Source organism: Protopterus annectens, chromosome 11.part0 (genome assembly GCF_019279795.1).
Source record: "Protopterus annectens isolate FY-2018-M chromosome 11.part0, PAN1.0, whole genome shotgun sequence".
Lineage (NCBI taxonomy): Eukaryota > Metazoa > Chordata > Ceratodontiformes > Protopteridae > Protopterus > Protopterus annectens.
This window is the reverse complement of record NC_056745.1, coordinates 1,218,754,787-1,218,777,408: the sequence shown is the minus strand read 5'-3', so window position 1 is coordinate 1,218,777,408 and position 22,622 is coordinate 1,218,754,787. Positions and strand designations below refer to the sequence as shown.

Genomic DNA, 22,622 nt, shown 5'->3' with positions numbered 1-22,622 from the left:
ACTTTTATTAATCAATAAAGCATATAATTCCTCTGAACTTATAGTGAATCTATCAGCATTAGGAAATATTTGTGGTACTAATATTTACTCCTAACTTTGTTCAGTGTAAGTTAAAGCAGACGGATAGCTTGACTTCCTTCAACTTGTAACATTTACAAAATAAATGAATCTGCCAATGTAATCATCCTCCTTAAACTTACCTCTAATCTCTGCTTTCTTTTCACTAGCTCATTCTTTTCTCCTCCTATAAACTACTTTCACTTTTCCATTTCTTACTCCTACTTATTGCACTGTAAATATTCCTGTAAATTTTTATATATGTGTTATGCTATTTTTCTATATTATTATATGTATTAAGTGACAACTCATTGTCTATTAGTCTGTATGTTAATTTTTATTAAATGATGTCGGAGCTTACAAACTCGGCCAACAAATGTAAAATAAAATAAATAAATAAATAAATAAATAAATAATAAAAATGTTTGGTCTGGTTACAGTCTGTCTACATGGGAGATGGGTATATCCTTTGCAGATCTTTCCAATCTGATTTAAATGTCTGCTTTGCACTATGCCTTGCATATTTAAGTAATATTATGTAAAGCTGCTTTAAGGAAGTCACTTTTTTAAATTCTTAAAATAAGAAATTGAACAATGCATTCTTCACTAACCACTGTGCAGGTCATTCAGTTGCTGCTTCTCCTCCATCTCCACTCTGCCTAGAGCATGGTGGCTAACTCTGGTCATCCACCTTGTTCATACATTTATTATTTTGGAAAGAATGACTGTCTATAAAATTATATTAATATATAGTTTGTGGCCTACACAGAGCAATTCATGTTTTTTTTTTCTCAAATATATTTTTATTAGATTTTTTAAAACTTTTACAAATATGAGATGTAGAACGTGTAAGGCACAACAGAAGAAAAATAGTACAGTCAAGGGTTATACAAACAGTTAATAAAAGAGTTATGCAATTTGTAAAACAGCAGTTAAAATAATGAGTACCTTACATCTGATTGGATAAAATAACCGATAGGGTACCCCAAGAAACAATACTATTAAGGATCAAGCCTCCTTTAAGGAGAATGAGTTTAAACAGAGAATAAACTATTATAATTAAGTAGAGACTAGGAGCTATAGTGAGGTACACTTCCTATAATAACTATTTACACAATATAAAACTATTTACAACATATTTGCAATATATTTACATCATGGATGCCAAAGGATCTCACAGAGTAAAATAACATAAGACATTTTATAAAGTTTAAAGACAGATTGTATTGGTTACAGTATCAGATAGTTTTGGACCGGACATAGAATAAAAGAAATACTACCTGGAATGAAACCTAAAAAAGATTTTGCTGGATTTTACTTAGTTTGGATTAGACCAAAGATATTTTCCCAATATTTCTGAAAATAATCCCTTTTCTTTTTGTTATTCATGCACAGTTTGTGTGCAGAAATATACTTTATTGCCATTGGGTTGATCCAATTTTTGGTAATAAAATATTTAAGAAGAGCACATACCGTAACAAGGACATGGTGACAAATACCTTTGAGTGAGTTGGGAGTTATATTAAAGATCATGATTTGCCAAAAGAAAGTGGTTTTCTCATACCCCATTTTTTCTAACTGAATTCTGAGGGAGCACCTTAGTTTGTAGATGTTCTTACAACTCCAAAACATTTATTTATTTTTATTTTTATTTATTTATATTTGTTGACCGGGAGTGTCCGACTGGACGTAGGTCCATTTTCAGCAGAGGCCCAGGGAGAAAAGCTCCACAGTTAAAATAAACAGACAGTAGTTACATTGGATTACATAGCGATTAACAATTTACATAGCAATTAACATGTGTAATATGTCTACATGAGGGAGGGAACAGAAAGGACAGGTTAGGATTTTATTTTATCCGAATTTTAGTAAAACAGCTGGAGTATAGTAAGAATTATTGTTTATCATAAGCTGAGTGTAAATTAGATTTTTTGAAGGTGGTTAGATTTAGGGTATTGCTAATTGCTTCATATTTAGACTCTCTAGAAATTTAAACTTGTTTGGTATCCCAGTACTTGGAAAACAGAAGTGAATGGATATGTATGATGGTCGACACAAGTTTATAAGTATTTGAAATCATTTTGTTTTTTAGGGAAAGTGAATTAATGATTGATTGTGATAGTCAAATGTTTTGCTCCACCACTCTGTAACTAGAGTATTTTTGCTTTATAAGTGAGCTGAGTTGCTTTAAAATAGGGTCATATTTATTAGGGGCCCCAAATAAAGTTTTTACCTCTTTTGCATGTTTAGTGCTATAAAAGTGCCATACTGTAATCTTCTTGATAATAGGAAAATTTGATAGATCAATCATTTTATTACTAATTTTTAAATTTGGATTTAGATGTATGGGTTGGGGAATGGGGATTGTATTGTGCAAATTAAGAGATCTCATCAGAGCACAAAAAATACACTTTTGTTTTTTAGTGGAGGCAAGAGATTAGTGTTGTAGTCACCAACCAGTGAGAGAAAGGGGATAGATTGGGATTTAATTTTAAATGAAAATATATAATTATACCAGATCTTGACCCATGTTGGGGACCAAGATTCGGCATATGGGTCATAACTGGCTATTTGTATTAAGCGGCCAGCAGTAATTATATGATAGTAAAGGCTGAAGTCTGGAAGATTTAAACCACCTTTGGTCTTTGGGGTAATTAGCTTCCTATATAATATTCTGGTTGATTTGGGGAACCATAAGAACTTTGAGATTGTGATTTCTATTTTTCAGAAGAAGTTTTTAGGAACATTTAGAAAAACAGAGTTAAGATGGAAAAAGATCCTAGGTAGGATATTCATCTTAATTATAGTGGATTTTGATAACAGAGAAAAAATAATGTTTTTCCATCTAGTTAGATCATTGTTTATTTGATCCCAGACTCTATAAAGGTTGGTTTTCATTAACTCTTGATGGAAGTGCGTGAAATTTATACCTAAATATTTTAGTCAATATTTAAGAGGGATGTCTGAAGGGGGGAAATAGTATTCTAAATGTTTCTTAGAATTTAAAGGAAAACAGAATGACTTGGTAGGATTTAGTTTATAGTTAGCGACCTTTGAGAAGGGGTTGATAGAGTTTCGGATTTTCTGGAGGTCTGTGTTAGGAAGCTCAAAATAGAAGATGAGGTCATCAGAAAAAGCCGAGTATTTTGTTTCAGTGTTATAAATTTTTGGGATATGGTGATAAGTCTTTTGTTTGATCCAGATAAGAAGAGGGTCAAGATATAAGTTAAAAAGATAAGGTGAGAGTGGACATCCCTGTCTGGTTCCATTTGTGATTTTGATAGAATTTGATAATGTTTTATTAATATAAAGGGAAATAGTGGCATTGTTATAAAGCATCTTAATAGTGTTAATGACCATATCAGGAAAGTTAAAGTATTCCATGGTTAGATATAAAAAGTTTAGATCAACTTTATCAAAAGCCTTGGTTGCATCTAGCATTAGTGCGTATCGTGGGTGATTGTTTTTTTTAAGAAACAGTATTACTGTATGTAGGGTAAGAGTATTGTCACAAAGTTGTCTTTGCTTCATAAATCCCAATTGTTTGAGAGAAATGATTGAAAACCAAAAACGAAACCTCTGCAAGTAGGACCAGGTGCACGGCTAGAACCAATATGAATAAACAAAAAGCGCCAGCACCAAACACAGTGAAAAAGCACAAAAACCAGTGAGGTTAATACATCAATTTAATATAAATCCATAAGGTAGTATACATCCTAGACCGGTTTCAGTCAGCAGGTTTCTTCAGTGGGAACAAAGGTAGTTACTGCTATAAAGTGACACACATACATATATAGAGTGAACCATCCAATAGGAATCTTCCCAAAATTCAAATAGTTTCCTGTATGAAAATAAAAAGAAAATAAAAAGAAAATATATATATAGAATTTACATTTGTGATGACAATACGTGTGATAGTAACAGTAAACATAATTACTAAGAGTTATGATGAATAAAAATTCATAAATTTACAAATGGTCATTCAAACCAGGTGGAAGCAAAGCACCCATTTTGATGATCCAATACTTCTCTTTCTTTGTAAGGACTGAGTGCCCATCCCTGTTTATTGGATCTATCACCAAGGATTCTATCAATAATAGTGAACTGGAATCTAGCTGAGTTGTGGTGTAAACATTGTCTATATAAGGCATTAGTCTCTCTCTTGGTTCGTATGTCATTACAATGCTCAGACATATGCAGACAAAGTGGTCGTGATGTTTGTCCAACATAAAAAGAAGCACATGTGCATGTTGCAAGATACACAACCCAATCGCTATTGCAATTACCAAAGAATTTCATGTCATATACCTTGTCAGTGTTCTTACTAGTGAACTGCTTAGATGTAAAACTAAATGGACAAGATGAACAATGGCCACAATTATAAGTGTCCCATAATCTATCACCTGTCATAGTTAATTGATGATGTATAGCTCCTGCCGAGCTGACTCTTTTGAAGTGAGAAAAGAAGGAACCTAATGTCCTGCCTCTTCTGTACCCATACTTACACATATCACCAATCAAAGGTGTTATTTCATCATTAGCAATAAGAATGTTCCAATGTTTAGAAATGGCATTTCTAACTAAATTGATGTTCCATCCAAATGTGGTAATGAAGCGGATGGAATCATCCTGTTCAGTATGGGTTTTGTCACGATATATGAGAAGTGAATTTCTGGTTAAGTTAGAGGCAACCTGTCAGGCATCCTGGATGTCAAGCTCATTATATCCCCTAGCTCTGAACCTATTAACCAGGTCTTGCTGGGATTCTTCATATTCATTATCAGAGGAACAAATTCTATGAATCCTGAGGAACTGAGATTTGGGTATATTCCGAATGATGTGGTTGGGATGCATGTTAGTAGCAAGTAACAAGTTGTTATATTGGGGATATTTGCAAAATGTTTTAGTTTGTAAAGTATCATCTGGATTCTGAGTGATATTAACATCCAGAAAATTAATCTCAGACCGGTTACTAGTTGATATAAATTAAATGCCACATTTATTCTGATTTAGATATGACATAACTTCTGCGAGATACTCCTCATCCGAATGCCAAACCAACCAATAATCATCCAGATATCTACGCCAAATATCCAGTTCCTCAAGATATAAATTGTGAGTGGAATCATAAATTAGATGCTCCTAAATGTATCCCATGAAAAGGTCCGCATATATGGGAGCAAAAGATGCTCCCATAGCAGTACCCTTGAGTTGCCAATAACATTCACCCTGAAAATGGAATGCATTTTTATTCAGAACATGTTCTACCATACAAACCAAAAGTGTGTTGAAGCCCACAGGATATAGTTATGCTTTCTCTAGCCAAATATTGAGGGCTTCCAATCCGGCCCAGTGTGGTATATTGGTATATAAGGCTTTGACATCCAGAGTGCATAATAACCATTAAGGTTCTAGTTGGCTATCAGAAATTATTTGTAAAAATTGTGTGGTGTCCTGTATTCTGGCATGAATGAAGCCAAGAAGTGGTTTAAGATATAGTGTTAAGAGCTCAGATAGTGGTTCAGTCAAAGAACCCATATCGAAAACAATTGGTCTTCCAGGGGGTTTACTGAGGGATTTATTTATCTTAGGCAAAAGATATAACGTTTGTTTCTGAGGATCATTTACCGTGAGATGTGCCTTCACTGTATCAGAAGTAATGCCCTCAGAGACTGCCAGATCCAAAAACTCATCAATTTCTTGCTTGAAGTTTGGTGTGGGGTCAATGGGCATTTTCATGTAATGGGATGGGCTGGACAATTGTCCATTTCCCTCCCCCAGATAATAATCTGTATCCATGATAACTATGGCCCCACCCTTATCAACCTGAGTAATGACAATGTTTTTGTTATCTCTTAGTTGTTGTAATGCCTGTTGTTCAGTAATAGATATATTGTGTCTGAGAGGGACAATCTGATCAAGCTTGAAATGTATGTCCTTAAGTACTGCCTGTTGGAAAATAGCTACATTTCGGTTCATGGGTGGAACAAAATTAGATTTGTGAAATGTAAATTCATTAGATCATTGAGAGTTTTGTCTAGACCCAAAGAAAAGTTTAAGGTTAATCCTCCAACAAAAATCATTAATATCATTTACTATATCAGATCTGTCCAAATAAACAGGAACAAAGTTCAAACCTTTATTCAAAAGTTTCTTTTGATCATCTGTTAAAACAGTACTGGAAATATTCAAAATATTGTAATCTTATTGTCTCATGAGTGTTTGTAAAAGGCCCTCGATTGTATCTATCTTTGCACCTTCTATGTTTCCTCCCACCCCTCCTCCTAATATGTTTAAAGGGTGGGTATGGTTTTTGGATTTTTTAGAAACCATGGATTCCATAGTGTTGACCCCTTCAGTGTCTGTAGTGGTGGAATCATCCACTGATGTACTGCTATGTGTATGAGACCCCTTCAGTATTGATCTTGGTCTCTTTTTGTTTCTACTACCTAAGGTCTGCCTGGTATCCATAAATCTGACAGTCTTAGTAGTGCCAAAAGGTCGTCCCCTTTGGTAATCAGTTAAATCCCTATTAATTTTTATATCCTTAATTTGTTTTTCAAACACAATAAGTTCTTTTGACGGCTTGTTAAGGCATATAGAGAATTGTGAATGTCCCTCATAAGTTTTAAATTCCCCACACAGGTCACTGACCTCTTTGGTATTAATTTCTATAGTTCGTTCATAATATGAGCTTAAAATTCGAACAAAGTTCATAGATGCCTGTTTTTGGGCCTGAGACCATTCATTGGTCAAGGTATCATCAATCTTGCTCACTAAAGGTTGGATCTTAATTCTCAGACCCCTAGGGGTTATTTCTTTGTTCATGTAGGCCTTGAAAAGCCTCAAATGCCAAATATTTGTTCTCAAACTTTTCATGCTTTTACTAAGTCTGTGAAAGGCAATATTACAGCTGTCAACTTGATCTCTTTGTTGTGGAATCCCATTCTGAGTAGATATGCCAAAATCACCAATGTCATTTTTATCGACACAAAGCCCTTGAAGTGCTGTTTCCAGATCCATGACAATAAGCTGTCTATTATTTGGATCTATTCATATACCAAAATGAGAGTGTTAGAATATGTTTCAAAATAAGAAATATTGTATTAATAGAAAGTATATGCCACAAACTGTCAAAAGTACTATCTTAGTGACCCACTGTGGTTAATATATATCCAATTGGTAGAGATTAATCAAAAAACCAGAGAGGAGACCTAACCAGTTACTAAACACATTAGTAATAAACAATAGATATAAATAAGTTATGACCAATAAAAAGTAGGTACAAACTGGTATATTGGGGACTCAAAGTTTTAACCTCATCCTGATACCAATAACAATACAACATCCTAATAACATCTCAATACTATTGAGTATGAGCAAACAAAAGGACCTTAATAAACACTTACAGGTCTAAATAACTGGATGTTGAATAACTAAAATGTTATTGTGACGAAATACTGTCCACAGATATTAGTCCAATGCCTGCATCCATAATATTAAAACACCTAAGATAAATATGTCCTGGACTGATAAGTTATGTTTTACTGAACAAACCCACCCAGTCTTCCTAGTCACAAAATGCCTTTGTGCCACTCTACATAAAAGAAATAAGATGCTTATTATTTGTTATTTGTATTATTAGATTTAATAAATACATCAAAACAAAGGAGATGACACTGATAATCATTGATTGTTTCTTATAGAGTAAAATATAATCCAAATAGTGTAAGGCAACAACAGATGTATGATTGTTGCCCAGCCCTATATTGCAGTGTGGCCTAATTGACTTAAGGAAACTCAAATTGGCTAGATTCATACCTAACCAATACCATTAGTAATAGCGTCCTTGCTGTGTGTAAGTTTCCTGCAAAAAAATAATGAAATATGCAGTCACAGAAAGTGTACAAAATCACTTATAATAACATAAACATATAACAATATCAGTGCATGTACTTTAACTACAATAATTATAATATTTGTTACTGAGATTCATATAAGCTGAGTGGCATAGGAAAATCCAATGAATATGTTATAACATCTAATATTTGTACTGAGTCCATGAATACAATGTATATAGCAGTCTCCTGATGAACACCGAAGTTTCCTCCAAATCGACAACAAAACTGCTCCAAAATGACGGTTTCATACCTAGTTCAATAAACATATGAGCTGAAGACTAAATAGTCAATAGCTTGAAGCTGACATACACAGGAAGGCATATATCCTGATATTCAGGCAGTATGGGTTATAGTCCTAATGTCCCTCAAATGATTAAAATCCAATCTGAATAAGACCAGATTGATGTAGTCATTATGTTTCAAAACACCAAATGGAACATATATGTTGGTAGAGTTTCATGAAAATAAATTGTGGCAAAAAAAGTTATATATAATTTTGCAGTCAACAACGAAAACACCTTGTATAGACCAAAAAGAACAGTACCTCGATATTAAATTCACTTGACATCTGTGGTAACATGATATAAACAAATAACTGATTGAAGCCATAACTTTCTGAATTCTATTAGCAAAAATGGTAGATAAAATTTTTATGTCTTCATTAATAAGGGCAATAGGCCTATAATTAAGAGGGTTAGATTTGTCCGAGTTTGGTTTTGGGATTAAAATAGTTTTGAAATTGTTCATATACTTGTCTGTAATCCCTTCAGCTATGATATAATTGTAGATATTTAGGAGGATTTTTTTGAGTTTACTACAAAAAGTTTTGTAAAATTCAACTGTAAAGCCATCAGGGACTGGCGCCTTATTAGGTTTGAGTTTTTAATAGCTAATGTTATTTCATTCAGTGTTATAGGGCTGTTTAAAAGGGTATTTTTTGTGGGAGATAATTTTGGGACAGAAAGCTCATTAAGAAATTCTGTGTATTGTTCTTTTTGAATTTGGGTTTTGGGATTGTAAATTTCAGTGAAAATATCTACAAACAAGTTTACAATGTCTCTATTTCTATATAGATTTTTCCCCTTTATAATTAATTTCCTTTGTATAGTTTGGTCCTTCTTTGATATTTATTAATCTATATAGAGTCCTGAATGGAGTTTGAGCCCATTTTGAGTATCTGTGCAAAAGCTTCATTTCTACCAAAGAGTGGTTTTGCTAGTGAAAGGAATAGATTTTTTTTTTTGTATTTCGTGTAATTTATTTTCCAGCTCAGGGGAAAAACATTTTTGCAATTGGGCATCAGTTGTCTTAAACTCTTTGGTAAGGTTGTTTATGTATAACCTTTCTTTCTTTTTATAATAAGATGCTTTTTGAATAAGTATTCCTCTAATGACTACTTTAGCTGCTGCCCATTGTATATCTAAAGGGATGGTGAAAAATAAAGTTTCGGCTTCCAAATGTTTTAAATATTCATTGACCTCCTGCAAAACATCCTCTTTTTTAAGGATGTTACTATTTAGTGACCAAGTGGGATTCTTGCTGTCATAGTTCCAGTGCTGATTAGGATTAATACAAAGTATTATATTTGAGTGATCAGATATAGATCTAGCATCAAAGGTTGTTGTTGTTATTGTTGTTGCTGTTGTTGTTGTTGTTGTTGTGTCTTTCGGCTTTTCCCGGTTAGGGGTCGCCACAGCGGAACTCCGGTCCACTAATGATTGGTAGTTGATTTTTACATGCCGAGTTACCAGCCCCGATGCACAACCTTCAGTGAAGGTACGCCCATTCACGCATGTCTCTACACAGAAGACGCTCTAGCTGAGAATCGAACCGGACAGCATCTTACTGTGAGGCGACAACGTTATAGCAGCACCACCATTGCGAAGGTAAAGTTGTCAATTTTATTAGAAAAAGCATCCAAGATCAAAAAGTAGTCAATTCTAGACCAAACTTTGTGTGAGGCTGAGTAAAAAGTGAACTTATTAGCATCCCTGTCAATATCAAATATTAAGAAAGGGTCAACTAAGTTGAAACTATTCATCATATCTTGAATAGATGCAGTTATTTGGGAGGGCTGTTTTCCATTTTTGTTCAAACTATCATATGAGGGGTCGATGAGTGCATTCCAGTCACTGCCAATAATGTATAGATGATTATGGTATTGAAGTAGTAAATTATGTATTTCAGAGATGAGCACATGTTGGTTTGAACATGGACTATACAGGTTTAAGAATAGAATCAGGAATTTAACCTGTGGGTAGGAGCAGGAAAATAAACACCATCTGCCATTTGGGTCAAATTTGGTATTTAGTACTTCCCCAGGAAAGGACTTTTTAATTAAAATAGTGGTGCCTTTTGATGATAGGCTAACCCCTGCCGATATAATAAGTCTAATCCAATTTCTTTTTTTGATATTGTCCCATTGATCATTTGTCATATGGGTCTCTTGTAAAAAGAAAATGTTAGATATATCCTGATAGATCAGGTGCATAACCAGCTTTTTTTTTTAATTTCATGAAGACCGTTTACATTCCAGGAGTTCACCCTAATCATCTATCAGGTCAAGAAATGACTAATTGTTTAGGTAAGTAGAGATAAGAGTTTTACTAGGGACGGTCCAAACAATAGTAAGTCTTTTTACAAGCAACAGAAAATAAACTATAAACAGAACTGGTATTCTGGCATCCATGCATCTTACCTTAAATCCTATGCCTAACCACCAGTTTCTCTGAACTAATTTTGTATGAAAATGCAATAGATACAAATAAACTGTTATTGAACATTTTTGTATAAAAAGGATGTTACATGAAAGAAGCAGGGAGACATAAATACTAACCACAATAGTCCAAGTGCCAACCAGTATTCACGCTACACCCTCATGCCACTCCAAATACAAATCAGTAGTAACATGTTAGTAGGGAATAGACAGATAAATGCAAAAAAGAGCTTAAGCTAGTTAATTAAGGATATATAACTTGGAATTTTAGTTATGTAACTAGGCAGATAAGGTTGAACTAATATATAATATTATAATTGTACATATTAATTGAGACTAATTCACTATATAGCAAGAATAATATACCTTATCACAGACAATAAAGACAAATGTTACTATAACTGGCATTCCCAAGGGTAACGGCACAATCAATAAAAATTAGATAACCGTTAGTATTAAAAATCAACACTTGCACCTAATATAAAGTAAAGCAATTTTTAATACACCCAAAATAATCAGCTGAATTTGCAAAGCATTTGCTTTTGTGGCACCTGATACTTAAAAAAAACACACACACACACAACCATATACTGCATCTCTATAAGTTTCAGGACAATTACAGAACTGTAACATGGAAATTCAATGAAATTAAATCAGAGCTTATTCACCAATATAGCAGTTTAACTAGTGCTAGATATTTGGCAAACATTAGGAGAGACAAGAGATACACATATAACCTGCATTAACTATATATAACAAAAAGAATAAAATGCATTTTTAAACTTATTATATTGCTACCAACATTACCCTGACCAGTGTCCTTTAGTGTTCGTTCAGTTTTTCAACAACTAAATGTACCATGAAAGTGATTTCAAGATCCATTTCTTCATAATTACGATGTATTTTGCAATTTTAACATTCCCAGTAATGCATTGCTTCTTTTCCCATGCTCTCTGACCCCGTGGCATCATTGGCCAACATTTTAGTTGCATTCTGGGTTATGGAATGCTAAAATGGCTGTGGAGACTTGAAAAACCCTTGTGGGGTTTGCAGGCCTCAGGTAGCAATGCTGGTCACAAAAATCGGAGCCATTAAACACTGAAGGAATCCAAATGACAAAACAGTCTCAGGAGAGCCAGAAGATGTCAGAAAATGAACAGAACATATACTAGGGTATGTATATTCTTCTGTCAGTGTTTACAGACATTACAGTAAATATAAGCTGCTTTAGCATAGTCGTATTTTTAACTAACCTTGTCCTAAGACTTAATTAACACATAGTTCCTTGAAGGCTTGCATAAATGTTTTTTTAGCTTCATCCACAGAATGTATAAGGAACTTTTGATCATTGTAGTTGAAGGAGAGGATGGCTGGGTACTTCATTTGGAAATGCAGATTATTTTTATTAGCAAAGCACAGAAAAGGGGCTAGAGCTTGTCTCTGAGTTTTAATGGGCTAAGGCAGATCCTGTGAAATTGAAATCCTGTACCCTCTCCATGAGATGTTTTTCTTTTTCGTTGCAGCCATAAGAAGTAAATTGACATGTGCAGCATTAAGGAGTTTTGCATAAATCTGTCTAGGGTTACCTTCAGTTTGAGCTCTTCATAATGCTCTGTGGACTCTTTCAACAGTAATTTCTTTTGCAAAGGTTTTATTGTCAGTAATATCCTCAAAAATTTCAGTTAGTATTACAGGCAATTGGGCTTGATCAAACTTTTCCGTAATACCACGTATTAAAATATTATTTTTCCTACTGCAAGCTTCATCAATTATTTTTTGTTGTAAGTCACTAATAATTTTATCATTTGCATTTACCTTGGTCTGTAGATCCTGTATCTGCATGGAGTTCTCTTCAGTTTTATTGTCAATTGAGTTGATTCTTGTTATGATTTGATCCAGGTTTGAACCAAAAGAGTTTAATTTGTCTGAAAATAGCTTGAAACCCTCTTGTAAGGGTTGTAATGCAGTCTTAATGTCATCCAGTGAAAGTGCAGAGTCACCTATGGATTTAGTAGTGCCTTTGTTCAGCTCTTGTGTTGATTTATTTATTCTTTGCCTCTTGGTTATTACATCCTTCTCAGGGGAAATTATAGAAGAAACTTACTTTTTGAAGTTGTAGAGTCCATGGATTCTTGCTGGCTAGCCATCTCTAAATGAAATATTTTTCAGGATTAGAACAAAGATGAGTGCTTAAAATTTCCTTTTTAAACTTCTCTTATTTAGAACACAGTCATTTGCAGAGAAGGATTCTACCATGTGGCCGCGGCCCTCCACAGAGTGAGTACAGGTAAGTACTTAAATAAAAATGTTAGAATTAGCTTTTTTCAAAAATGCAGCTCTAGATCATATCCTTTAAACATATTTAAGCAAAAATACCCCTTTCTTTTGACTTTTGATGCTAGATGCAGATTATTTTGAGCAGATAGAATTAGTTGATACAGGAGCAGCAGAAAGTGTGTGTTCAGTGCTCGGTGGCCATCTTGAACTCTACAGAGCAATTCATTTTTAAAACCTGTCTGCCTCTAATAGAAATCATTACTAAGCTAATAATTACAGTGTAATTAAGGTAAGCATGTGCCAGTGAAGATATGCTCATATATGTTTGTGTATAAATACATCTCTTTTTCTCTTTTTCTCTCTCTCTCTTGCTCTCTCTCTCTATATATATATATATATATGTGTGTGTGTGTGTGTGTGTGTGTGTGTGTGTGTGTGTGTGTGTGTGTGTGTGTGTGTGTGTATATATTTAGAGAGCAAGAGATGCATATTTCTGCAGAAATAATACTTTAATATAGTTATATACATACATATATATCTATAGTTTAATCATACACATACATATACATTTATACACACATTTATCTCCCTACATGCACATACCAAACAGAATTTTAATTTCTGTTTACAGATATGCTTATGCTTGCTTAAACCTTTTTGCTTACACATACATACATACATCTTTGCATTCACATGTACATTTCTTCTTGGATTTAGCTACATTTACATAACATATATTTATAATATTACTCTAACATTTTTTAACAACATTTGTGAATTAAGATGAAAAAATAAAATTTTAAAATATTTGCCTGTAGAACTCTGACCTTCTCATTCTAACCTGGTCAACCCACTCAGCAAGCTGGTTAGGCTTGCTGTTCTGTAGGTCATCATACCTGTGCTGATACAAGTGCTCTGAGTGGGTGATCTCTGGCATGGGTAACAGGTGCTCAGTGCTGGTCAATGCACTTTAATTTTAGGCAGGTATGATTCCTGCCAGACATAGAACTTAATCTTAGTCTCTTTATCAGACCAGCTTTCATGCTTTGCCTGGTGTCATCACAGGTGCAGCTATCATTAGAAGTACCAGAACCAAAGTAAGAAACATAACTGTGGGGCTGTATTTCAGAGGGTGGGAACCACATTGCCTAATGTGTGACACCATCACACCCAACCCATGTAGTCATGCAGGGGTTTTACTCATGGAAATTATATTTTTGTGAAGTTATATTTACCAGTTGCTTTGTAATTTTATTTTTTAAATTTCAATGGCTATGTGCAGATGACATTGATTGTCTAAGGAAAGCATTCATGACTGCATTACATTGTCATGGGCATATATGTGTACTTCATTAAGCAGAGCAATGTTTCACTAGAAATCAACATTGTTTTATTAATATCATATACTGAAATGGTATGGAAGGCTCCCTATTGAAATGCTGGCAATCAAAATTCTAAGTGCCAAAAAAGCTGGAAAAAAAAAAGACCGAACACAGGAAAAGAGCAGATTTCAAAAATCACTCTTCTCCTTAAAACTTCTTTTTGCAGGGCCCCCCTTGCACCTGCCCATTTGAGGGGTGAATCCCCCACACTCCCCAAAGGTATATATCCCAACTTCATGATTGACATACCTTGAAGAAGGGGGAATAGCTCTAGCAGGTCCCAACGTATCAAATGGTTACTGGCACTGGAGGCATGATATTTTATTTATTTATTTAAGTTTGATGACCAGGGAAATCCACTGGACCAAGAAGAGCCTGTTTTCAGTGGAGGCCCAGGGAGAAAAGCTCCACAATAATTGCAAGTTACATTTCACATGTTATAAAAAGACATAGTTCATACAGCTAATTAAACTTTTACAGATAAGCTCCATGATATTTGCAATTAGCTTGTCACAATGTTACAGAAATAAAAAGATATAATTCAATACAGAAATTTAAACATTTACATAAAGTGAATATTTTTGTTATAAACTCAGTTGTAGATTTAACATTTCAAAATATATAGCTACTAGCCATTAGTAGGTTAGGAAAATATTATGCAAGGAGAGGGTAATAGTATATTTCAGATTAGAGAGTATAGTACAATAGATATTAGAGAGAAAATTAGTTTTTAGTAGGGGAGGAATTGTTTTTGGTTGGATGAAGTAATAGTAAAGGTAGTTGGATGAGTCAGTGCAAGGTGGAATGGGGGGATTAAGTTGCAGTATGGCAAAGACATTCCCATTTGGAAGAAAGATGAGAGAGTAACTGAGATTTGAAATTTTTATGGTTAGATAGGTTGCGTAGGTGTGTGGGGAGAGTGTTCCACTGTTTAGCTAAGGAGTAGGACGGCAGTTTTAAGTAGAGATTGAGGTAATTCTTTCATTATTATTGTTTTATAACTGTGACTTATGAATACCATGTGCAGCTGGTGTTTCACTGCTTTACTAAACAGAATTTCTGTTAGGAAGTTCTAAAGCATGTCATACTCTTCATGATGGCAGTGGATTTAACATCATTAAAGTCACATTTTTCATTTTAAACTCTGGCATATTTGATTTCTGTTAAGACATGTTATTAGCAGAAGCACATTTCTGAAGCCAGCACTGTTCAGCATAGCTCATTCACAATTACCTGAAGGCTATTTTTGCCTATACAATGAAACATACGCACACACACACACACACACACACACACACACACACACACACACAAACACACACACACCACTTGCACATGTGCACACGCACACACACACACGCACACACATATGCGCACATGCACACACAGATGGACACACACACATGCACAGATGAACACACGCTCATGTACACACACACACAGATGCACACAGACACACAAACACACACGCATACACACACACACACACACACACACACACACACACACACACACACACACACACACACACACACACTCACACACATATTACTGTGATGAATAAAAAAACAATGCAGTTGACTTTATTTTGTATGCAACATAGGCAAATCAGCTTGAATTTCTGTAAATAACTGTAAACCCATCATAGTTATCTGCAATAGATTTAACAGCAATTACTGTGGGAAATGTGAATTTTTTTAAAGTAAACCAAAAGCAATTTTATACTTATAAAATATTAGCAAAGCTATGCAAATTCAACTTAATAGATAAATACTTTCAGGGCATACCTCTCAACTGTCCAGATTTTTGCCTCATATTTTTGGACTGTTCTCATAAAATTGTGTTTTTTCTGGCAAATCACTGGCAAGCCACTGAGGACTTAAGTCAAAAAATAATAGCACACATTTGAATTTCAGTGTATATATCCTTCAGAAAATGCATTCTAATGTAAAGCCTGTTATTCTGTAAACATTCTAAGTTTGTATGAGCAATATTTAAAAAATGTCCATATTTTTGGGCCTTTGTCCCCTCATTATTTGTGCCTTTGTCTGTATTTCTTGCTCTAAGAGGTTGAGAGGTATGTTTCAGGGAAATGTATATTTTCCAAAGTAAAGACAGTGTTATATGCAATTCGTGTATGTTGAAGAGAATGACAGTAGTGGTAATAAAGAGTTCAGAACTTCAGGTGTCATTTTTTAAAGCAGAGAGTGCATGGTATCATTATTTACACAGTGAACGTATGGGGAGAGGTCAATGAATATTTCATTGTGAACAGGATAATGGTGGAAATTCTAAAGTCTTGTTCATTTTATGTATTTATTTTTTGTCATTTCTAGACCATGATGTATGATTTAAGATTTGTTTCCTTTTGGTACTATAGTCATGGTGTTAAAAAGGAATATATATGTAAGGAATTCAGGCATGCTTTCATGTCATTTGTCGCAGGGATGATGAGTGTGTTTAATTTTGCTAAATCAAATTTCATTAGTTACTCATATATGTTGTTCCTGGTTAAAGTACGATGGAGCAGCATCAGAGAACAAGACAGAGGGATGACAATTTCAGAACTGAGGAGAGCTGTATCATTCTGGGTGTCCTATGTATATATAACAATTATTATTTTTGGAAAAGGGCTGCCAAAACAAGTTCAGAGAGTAAAGGTGTAGAAGCAGATGGTTATGGACATAAATGCTGTTGGGAGAAGTAATCACACATTGACACAGTGCAAAAAAGGGATAAAGATATGGCAGGGCATGCCAGAGCAAAGGTACGATAGGAGGCAATTGCCCATAGCAGTACAGGTTGGGTCCTCCCACACGTATCTCTTTAACACCCAATGAGTAATGCCTGCTCTGCAAAGGGCAGATAACTAGGGTACTGATGAGAATGGCACAGGCATAATCAGATGTGGTGTGGACACTGGCAGCTATCCATGTCAACAGCATCCACAAACGTGGTCAGGAAGGTTAGTGCATCCACCATGACATAATCAGATGTGGTGTGGACACTGGCAGCATTCCATGTCAACAGCATCCACAAACATGTGGTCAGGGAGGTTAGTGCATCCACCATGACATAATCAGATGTGGTGTGGACACTGGAAGCTATCCATGTCAACAGCATCCACAAACATGTGGTCAGGAAGGTTAGTGCATCCACCATGACATAATCAGATGTGGTGTGGACACTGGCAGCATTCCATGTCAACAGCATCCACAAACATGTGGTCAGGGAGGTTAGTGCATCCACCATGACATAATCAGATGTGGTGTGGACACTGGCAGCTATCCATGTCAACAGCATCCAGAAACATGTGGTCAGGAAAGTTAGTGCATCCACCATGACATATTCATATTAACAGGGTAACTGCAGAGGGTTACTGCTTACCTGTAATATATGATATTTACTGTCAACATGTGAATCCTCCATTTTTGCCAATTGTGAAAGTGAAGTCAGTGTGCATAGTAAGTGTCCTGTACAACTCAATACACAGCATTCAGTAGTTTGACCAATTGTCTCACTATTAATGTAATACAATTAATACTTCACAGGGTCAGTTGCAGAAAGTAGCGCTTTCAATTTACAAGTACATCTAGAAGATGTCATCAGCAAAATAACTGTTGAAAATGACAGTGTTAATATACTCATGAGACAGCCTGAGGACAGTGGAACACCCCACAGCAGTTACATAAGTCTGCAGGAAGTGACACCTTGTCATAAATCAAGTACATGGGGACATTACATTGGCAGGATGTGCAGGGATAGAACCCATGCACTTCAACATCAGTGTCTACTCAACCACTGGAATACATTCTACAGAACAGCACCATTACAGACATAGCAGCGTCATCTGTAACTCCTGAGAAAGGAGTGGTAGGTACAGGTACATCTCACAGCTACTTTTAGAAACATGAAAATAATTCAATGCCCAACAGAAAATGTTCTATGACATTGTTCATTCTAATATCCTCTGGCACAGAGAGTCAGGTAGCGATGGTGAGAGTACTGCAGGGAATACATGAGGATTTTTCAGCACTACATAGAAGTGGCAGAGAATAGAAATAATACCATGGTCACGCTCATGCACAGCATGATGGCACACATAACAATGATTTCTGCCTCTGTTCATACAGTAGTCTGGACCTACCAGACTCAGGTAGGAGTTGGTTGTGGATGGGGAAGAGGACAGGGTGCTGTGCAAAGATATGGGGGCATATCACATCACACAAGTGTTTCTTAGGAAAGTTCTGGAAATAGTAGGAGGACTTAAAAGAAAATTCAAGCAGGCCTTAGTGTTCAACTATATGTAAGTGAACTTCGCATTCAAGGTCTCACTCCTGCAGCACTGTCAAATCTCTGTAGAATCACCTGCATTTATTAGGTCACATCATCACAGGAAGTCAGCATCAAGGTGACATGTGAGCGCTTCCTCATGACCATGAACATATCCCTCACCCTATCTTTAAGGGACATTGTATAGGACACATTTCACCTGGCCCTACTATAAGCCAGAGTTAACACTGTAGGTAGTAATAGCATGACATGCCTCAGTGCCACAACATGTGTTTCAGTACACTAATGTCACTGTTTAATGGAAAAGTGAATGTAAACAATATATGTGTATGCAACTGGGGTATGGAGAATGGAAAGAAAACTTTGGTGTACAATGCATTTCAGTACTAAGAGGCTTTTCAGTTGAATAATGATATTGCTTATAATGCAAGAAAAAATCCATTGTGGAAAGAAAGAGGTAAGTTGTAGAGAGCAATGTTTAACACCATTAAGGGCATATTCAGTATTATGAGTGTTAAGATGAACAATGCTAATTCTGACCATTACACAAATGATAAATTAAAAATGAATCCATAAAAATGGGGTTCGGAGAGGAACTAATATACACTATTAGCAGCCTAACACACAGTGAAAAAATGATTACATGACTGACATTCATCCTGACATCAGCATCAGCCCTGTTGCCTCTTCACCCTCAGCACTAGTCAAATGATAATAGCTACTAATTCTGATGACACAATGGTTGTTGTGATTTACAACATTAATTAATCTGATGCGCAGTACATTACTATAAAAATGACTTCTTCTTTTACTAAATTGAAAGTGGAGAAACATGCATTGTAAAACAAATAAATGTTTTACATTTTCCTTTCCTGTGACTGGTATCAACTCAGAAAAAAATGCAAACTGGAAGAGATCAGCAGTATATCATTAAATATATACAATTTCTTTCAACACTTCAGTCAAGTAATGCAATTCAAATGTAAATTTTACTTTAATGAACCTTACAGCAGAAGCAGAACGTGCATATGTAAATACCGTCCCTAAACAAAACTCATTCAACAAAACAGCACACAATGCATTTATTCCTTATATGATGCCAGTTCTATTCATTCCTCAGATCTCAGTGAACAGTCAGGAATAAATATTATAAAAAGTAAATATAGATAGATATAGAGTGATATAGAGTAGATAGATATACACAAAATGAGTAACTATATTGTAGAAAATAATAAAAAATATTTAAAGAAGAGAGGGACTGCCAGGTGAAGAGTAACAGGAGACCATGCACCACAGAGCACAGCCTACACAAAGCACTATGTGCATCACTTATACTCTGGGTGTTTTTATAATGAGGAAACACTAACCTGAATGTTGTGGTTCATCTTTACCTGTGCAACTGTATACCATGCACAAGCCTGCCACATGAGGTCCCTCAGTACTTCTGCTGGCTGGCCACCAATACTATTATCAGATGTGTTAGGGCCTGTACTGTGAGCTGCAGTGACATCATGAGACATTTCACCTCTAGACTCATGCATGATTATATTGTGCAGAAGGCAACATGCAGTAAACATCCTGCATGCAGTAGGAAGGTCATACCAAAGGGCATTCACAGACTCTTCTGCATAAAGGAAAATGGACACATGCTCTCTTACACACACACACACACACACACACACACACACACACACACACACACACAAACACACACACACACGCACACACACAAACGCACACACACTTGTTCATTTATGGCATGGACTGGACATATATGAGCAATTATGAGGATTGACAATTCACCTGCAGTGCAATGTGAGAGGTTGAAAGAAACCAGTGAACCCAACAATAGCCCAAGGGAGTACAGGAAGGATGTGTAGACTTTGCACAGAAGATACCCAAAAACTTAAGGACAGAGTGAGACACCAATGCTAATTACTGGGCCACTATTCCACCCAATTTCCCCTGTGTTCATACAGGGGCTTAAGTCTCAAGTGCTGAAAAACCACTGTCTCAAAACCAGAGAATCAAGTGCCTTTTAGCTTTGCTTGGCTGCTGCGCAATGCTCATGCTCAAATATAAGTTTGAGTAAGCAGCTGTGGGGAAGATGTGGGGGATTATTATTATGGAGACCGGGAAGAGAGCTCTAGGATTAGGGAATGATGAAGGAATTTAAGTTTGAGGGGTGATGTTTAAAGTTTAGAGAGTGATCAGGGATTTCAGGGTCAGGGAGTGGGAGCGGAGGTTTAGGCTAAGGAACTGAGGAGTTAATTTGGGAATTGGGTGGCACTGTTAGCTTAGGGTTTCAGTTCAGCTAGCACATTGTAGTTTACAGGACTGGGTAGGGGTAGGGGTATGGCTATGTAGTTTACAGGATTGGGTAGAGGTAGTGCTATGTAGTTTACAGGATTGGGTAGAGGTAGTGCTATGTAGTTTACAGGATTGGATAGAGGTAGTGCTATGTAGTTTACAGGATTGGGTAGAGGTAGTGCTATGTAGTTTACAGGATTGGGTAGAGGTAGTGCTATGTAGTTTACAAGATTGGGTAGAGGTAGTGCTATGTAGTTTACAGGGTTGGGTAGAGGTAGGGCTATGTAGTTTACAGGGTTGCATAGATGTATGGCTATGTACTTTACAGCACTGGGTAGAGGTAGTGCAATGTAGTTTACAGGGTTGAGTAGAGGTAGGGCTACGTAGTTTACAGGACTGGGTAGAGTTAGTGCATTGTAGTTTACAGGATTGGGTAGAGGTAGTGCTATGTAGTTTACAGGATTGGGTAGAGTTAGTGCATTGTAGTTTACAGAATTGGGTAGAGGTAGTGCTATGTAGTTTACAGGATTAGGTAGAGGTAGTGCTATGTAGTTTACAGGATTGGGTAGAGTTAGTGCATTGTAGTTTACAGGATTAGGTAGAGGTAGTGCTATGTAGTTTACAGGATTGGGTAGAGGTAGTGCTATGTAGTTTACAGGATTGGGTAGAGTTAGTGCTGTGTAGTTTACAGGCTTAGGTAGAGGTAGTGCTGTGTAATTTACAGGCTTAGGTAGAGGTAGTGCTACATAGTTTACAGGATTGGGTAGAGGTAGTGCTGTGTAGTTTACAGGCTTAGGTACAGGTAGTGCTGTGTAGTTTACAGGATTGGGTAGAAGTAATGCTATGTAGTTTACAGAATTGGGTAGAGGTAGTGCTGTGTAGTTTACAGGCTTAGGTACAGGTAGTGCTGTGTAGTTTACAGGATTGGGTAGAAGTAATGCTATGTAGTTTACAGGCTTAGGTAGAGGTAGTGCTGTGTAGTTTACAGGATTAGGTAGAGGTAGTGCTGTGTAGTTTACAGGACTGGGTAGAGGTAGTGCTATGTAGTTTACAGGATTGGGTAGAGGTAATGCTGTGTAGTTTACAGGATTGGGTAGAGGTAGTGCTACATAGTTTACAGGATTGGGTAGAGGTAGTGCTGTGTAGTTTACAGGCTTAGGTACAGGTAGTGCTGTGTAGTTTACAGGATTGGGTAGAAGTAATGCTATGTAGTTTACAGGCTTAGGTAGAGGTAGTGCTGTGTAGTTTACAGGATTAGGTAGAGGTAGTGCTGTGTAGTTTACAGGACTGGGTAGAGGTAGTGCTATGTAGTTTACAGGATTGGGTAGAGGTAATGCTGTGTAGTTTACAGGATTGGGTAGAGGTAGTGCTGTGTAGTTTACAGGATTAGGTTAAAGGCTGTGTAGTTTACAGGATTGGGTAGCGGTAGGGCTACATAGTTTACAGGCTTAGGTACAGGTAGTGCTGTGTAGTTTACAGGTTTGGGTAGAGGTAGTGCTATGTATTTTACAGGCTTAGGTAGAGGTAGTCCTGTGTAGTTTACAGGATTGGGTAAAGGTAGTGCTACATAGTTTACAGGATTGGGTAGTGTTAGTGCATTGTAGTTTACAGGATTGGATACGGGTAGTGCTGTGTAGGTTATAGGACTTGGTATAGGTAGGGCTATGCAGAAATGGGAGATTAGGC

The 22,622-nt window shown here is 36.1% G+C and overlaps 1 protein-coding gene across 1 annotated transcript in view; it reads right to left on the bottom strand.

Annotated features, from left to right (window-relative positions):
* Positions 1-22,622, bottom strand: part of LOC122815047 (extracellular calcium-sensing receptor-like) — a 270,860-nt gene that overhangs the window by 179,093 nt on the left and 69,145 nt on the right. The window contains exon 4 of the mRNA XM_044087294.1: positions 5,686-5,883. Coding sequence (XP_043943229.1) covers positions 5,686-5,883 — 198 coding nt within the window. The remainder of the gene's footprint in view (positions 1-5,685; positions 5,884-22,622) is intronic.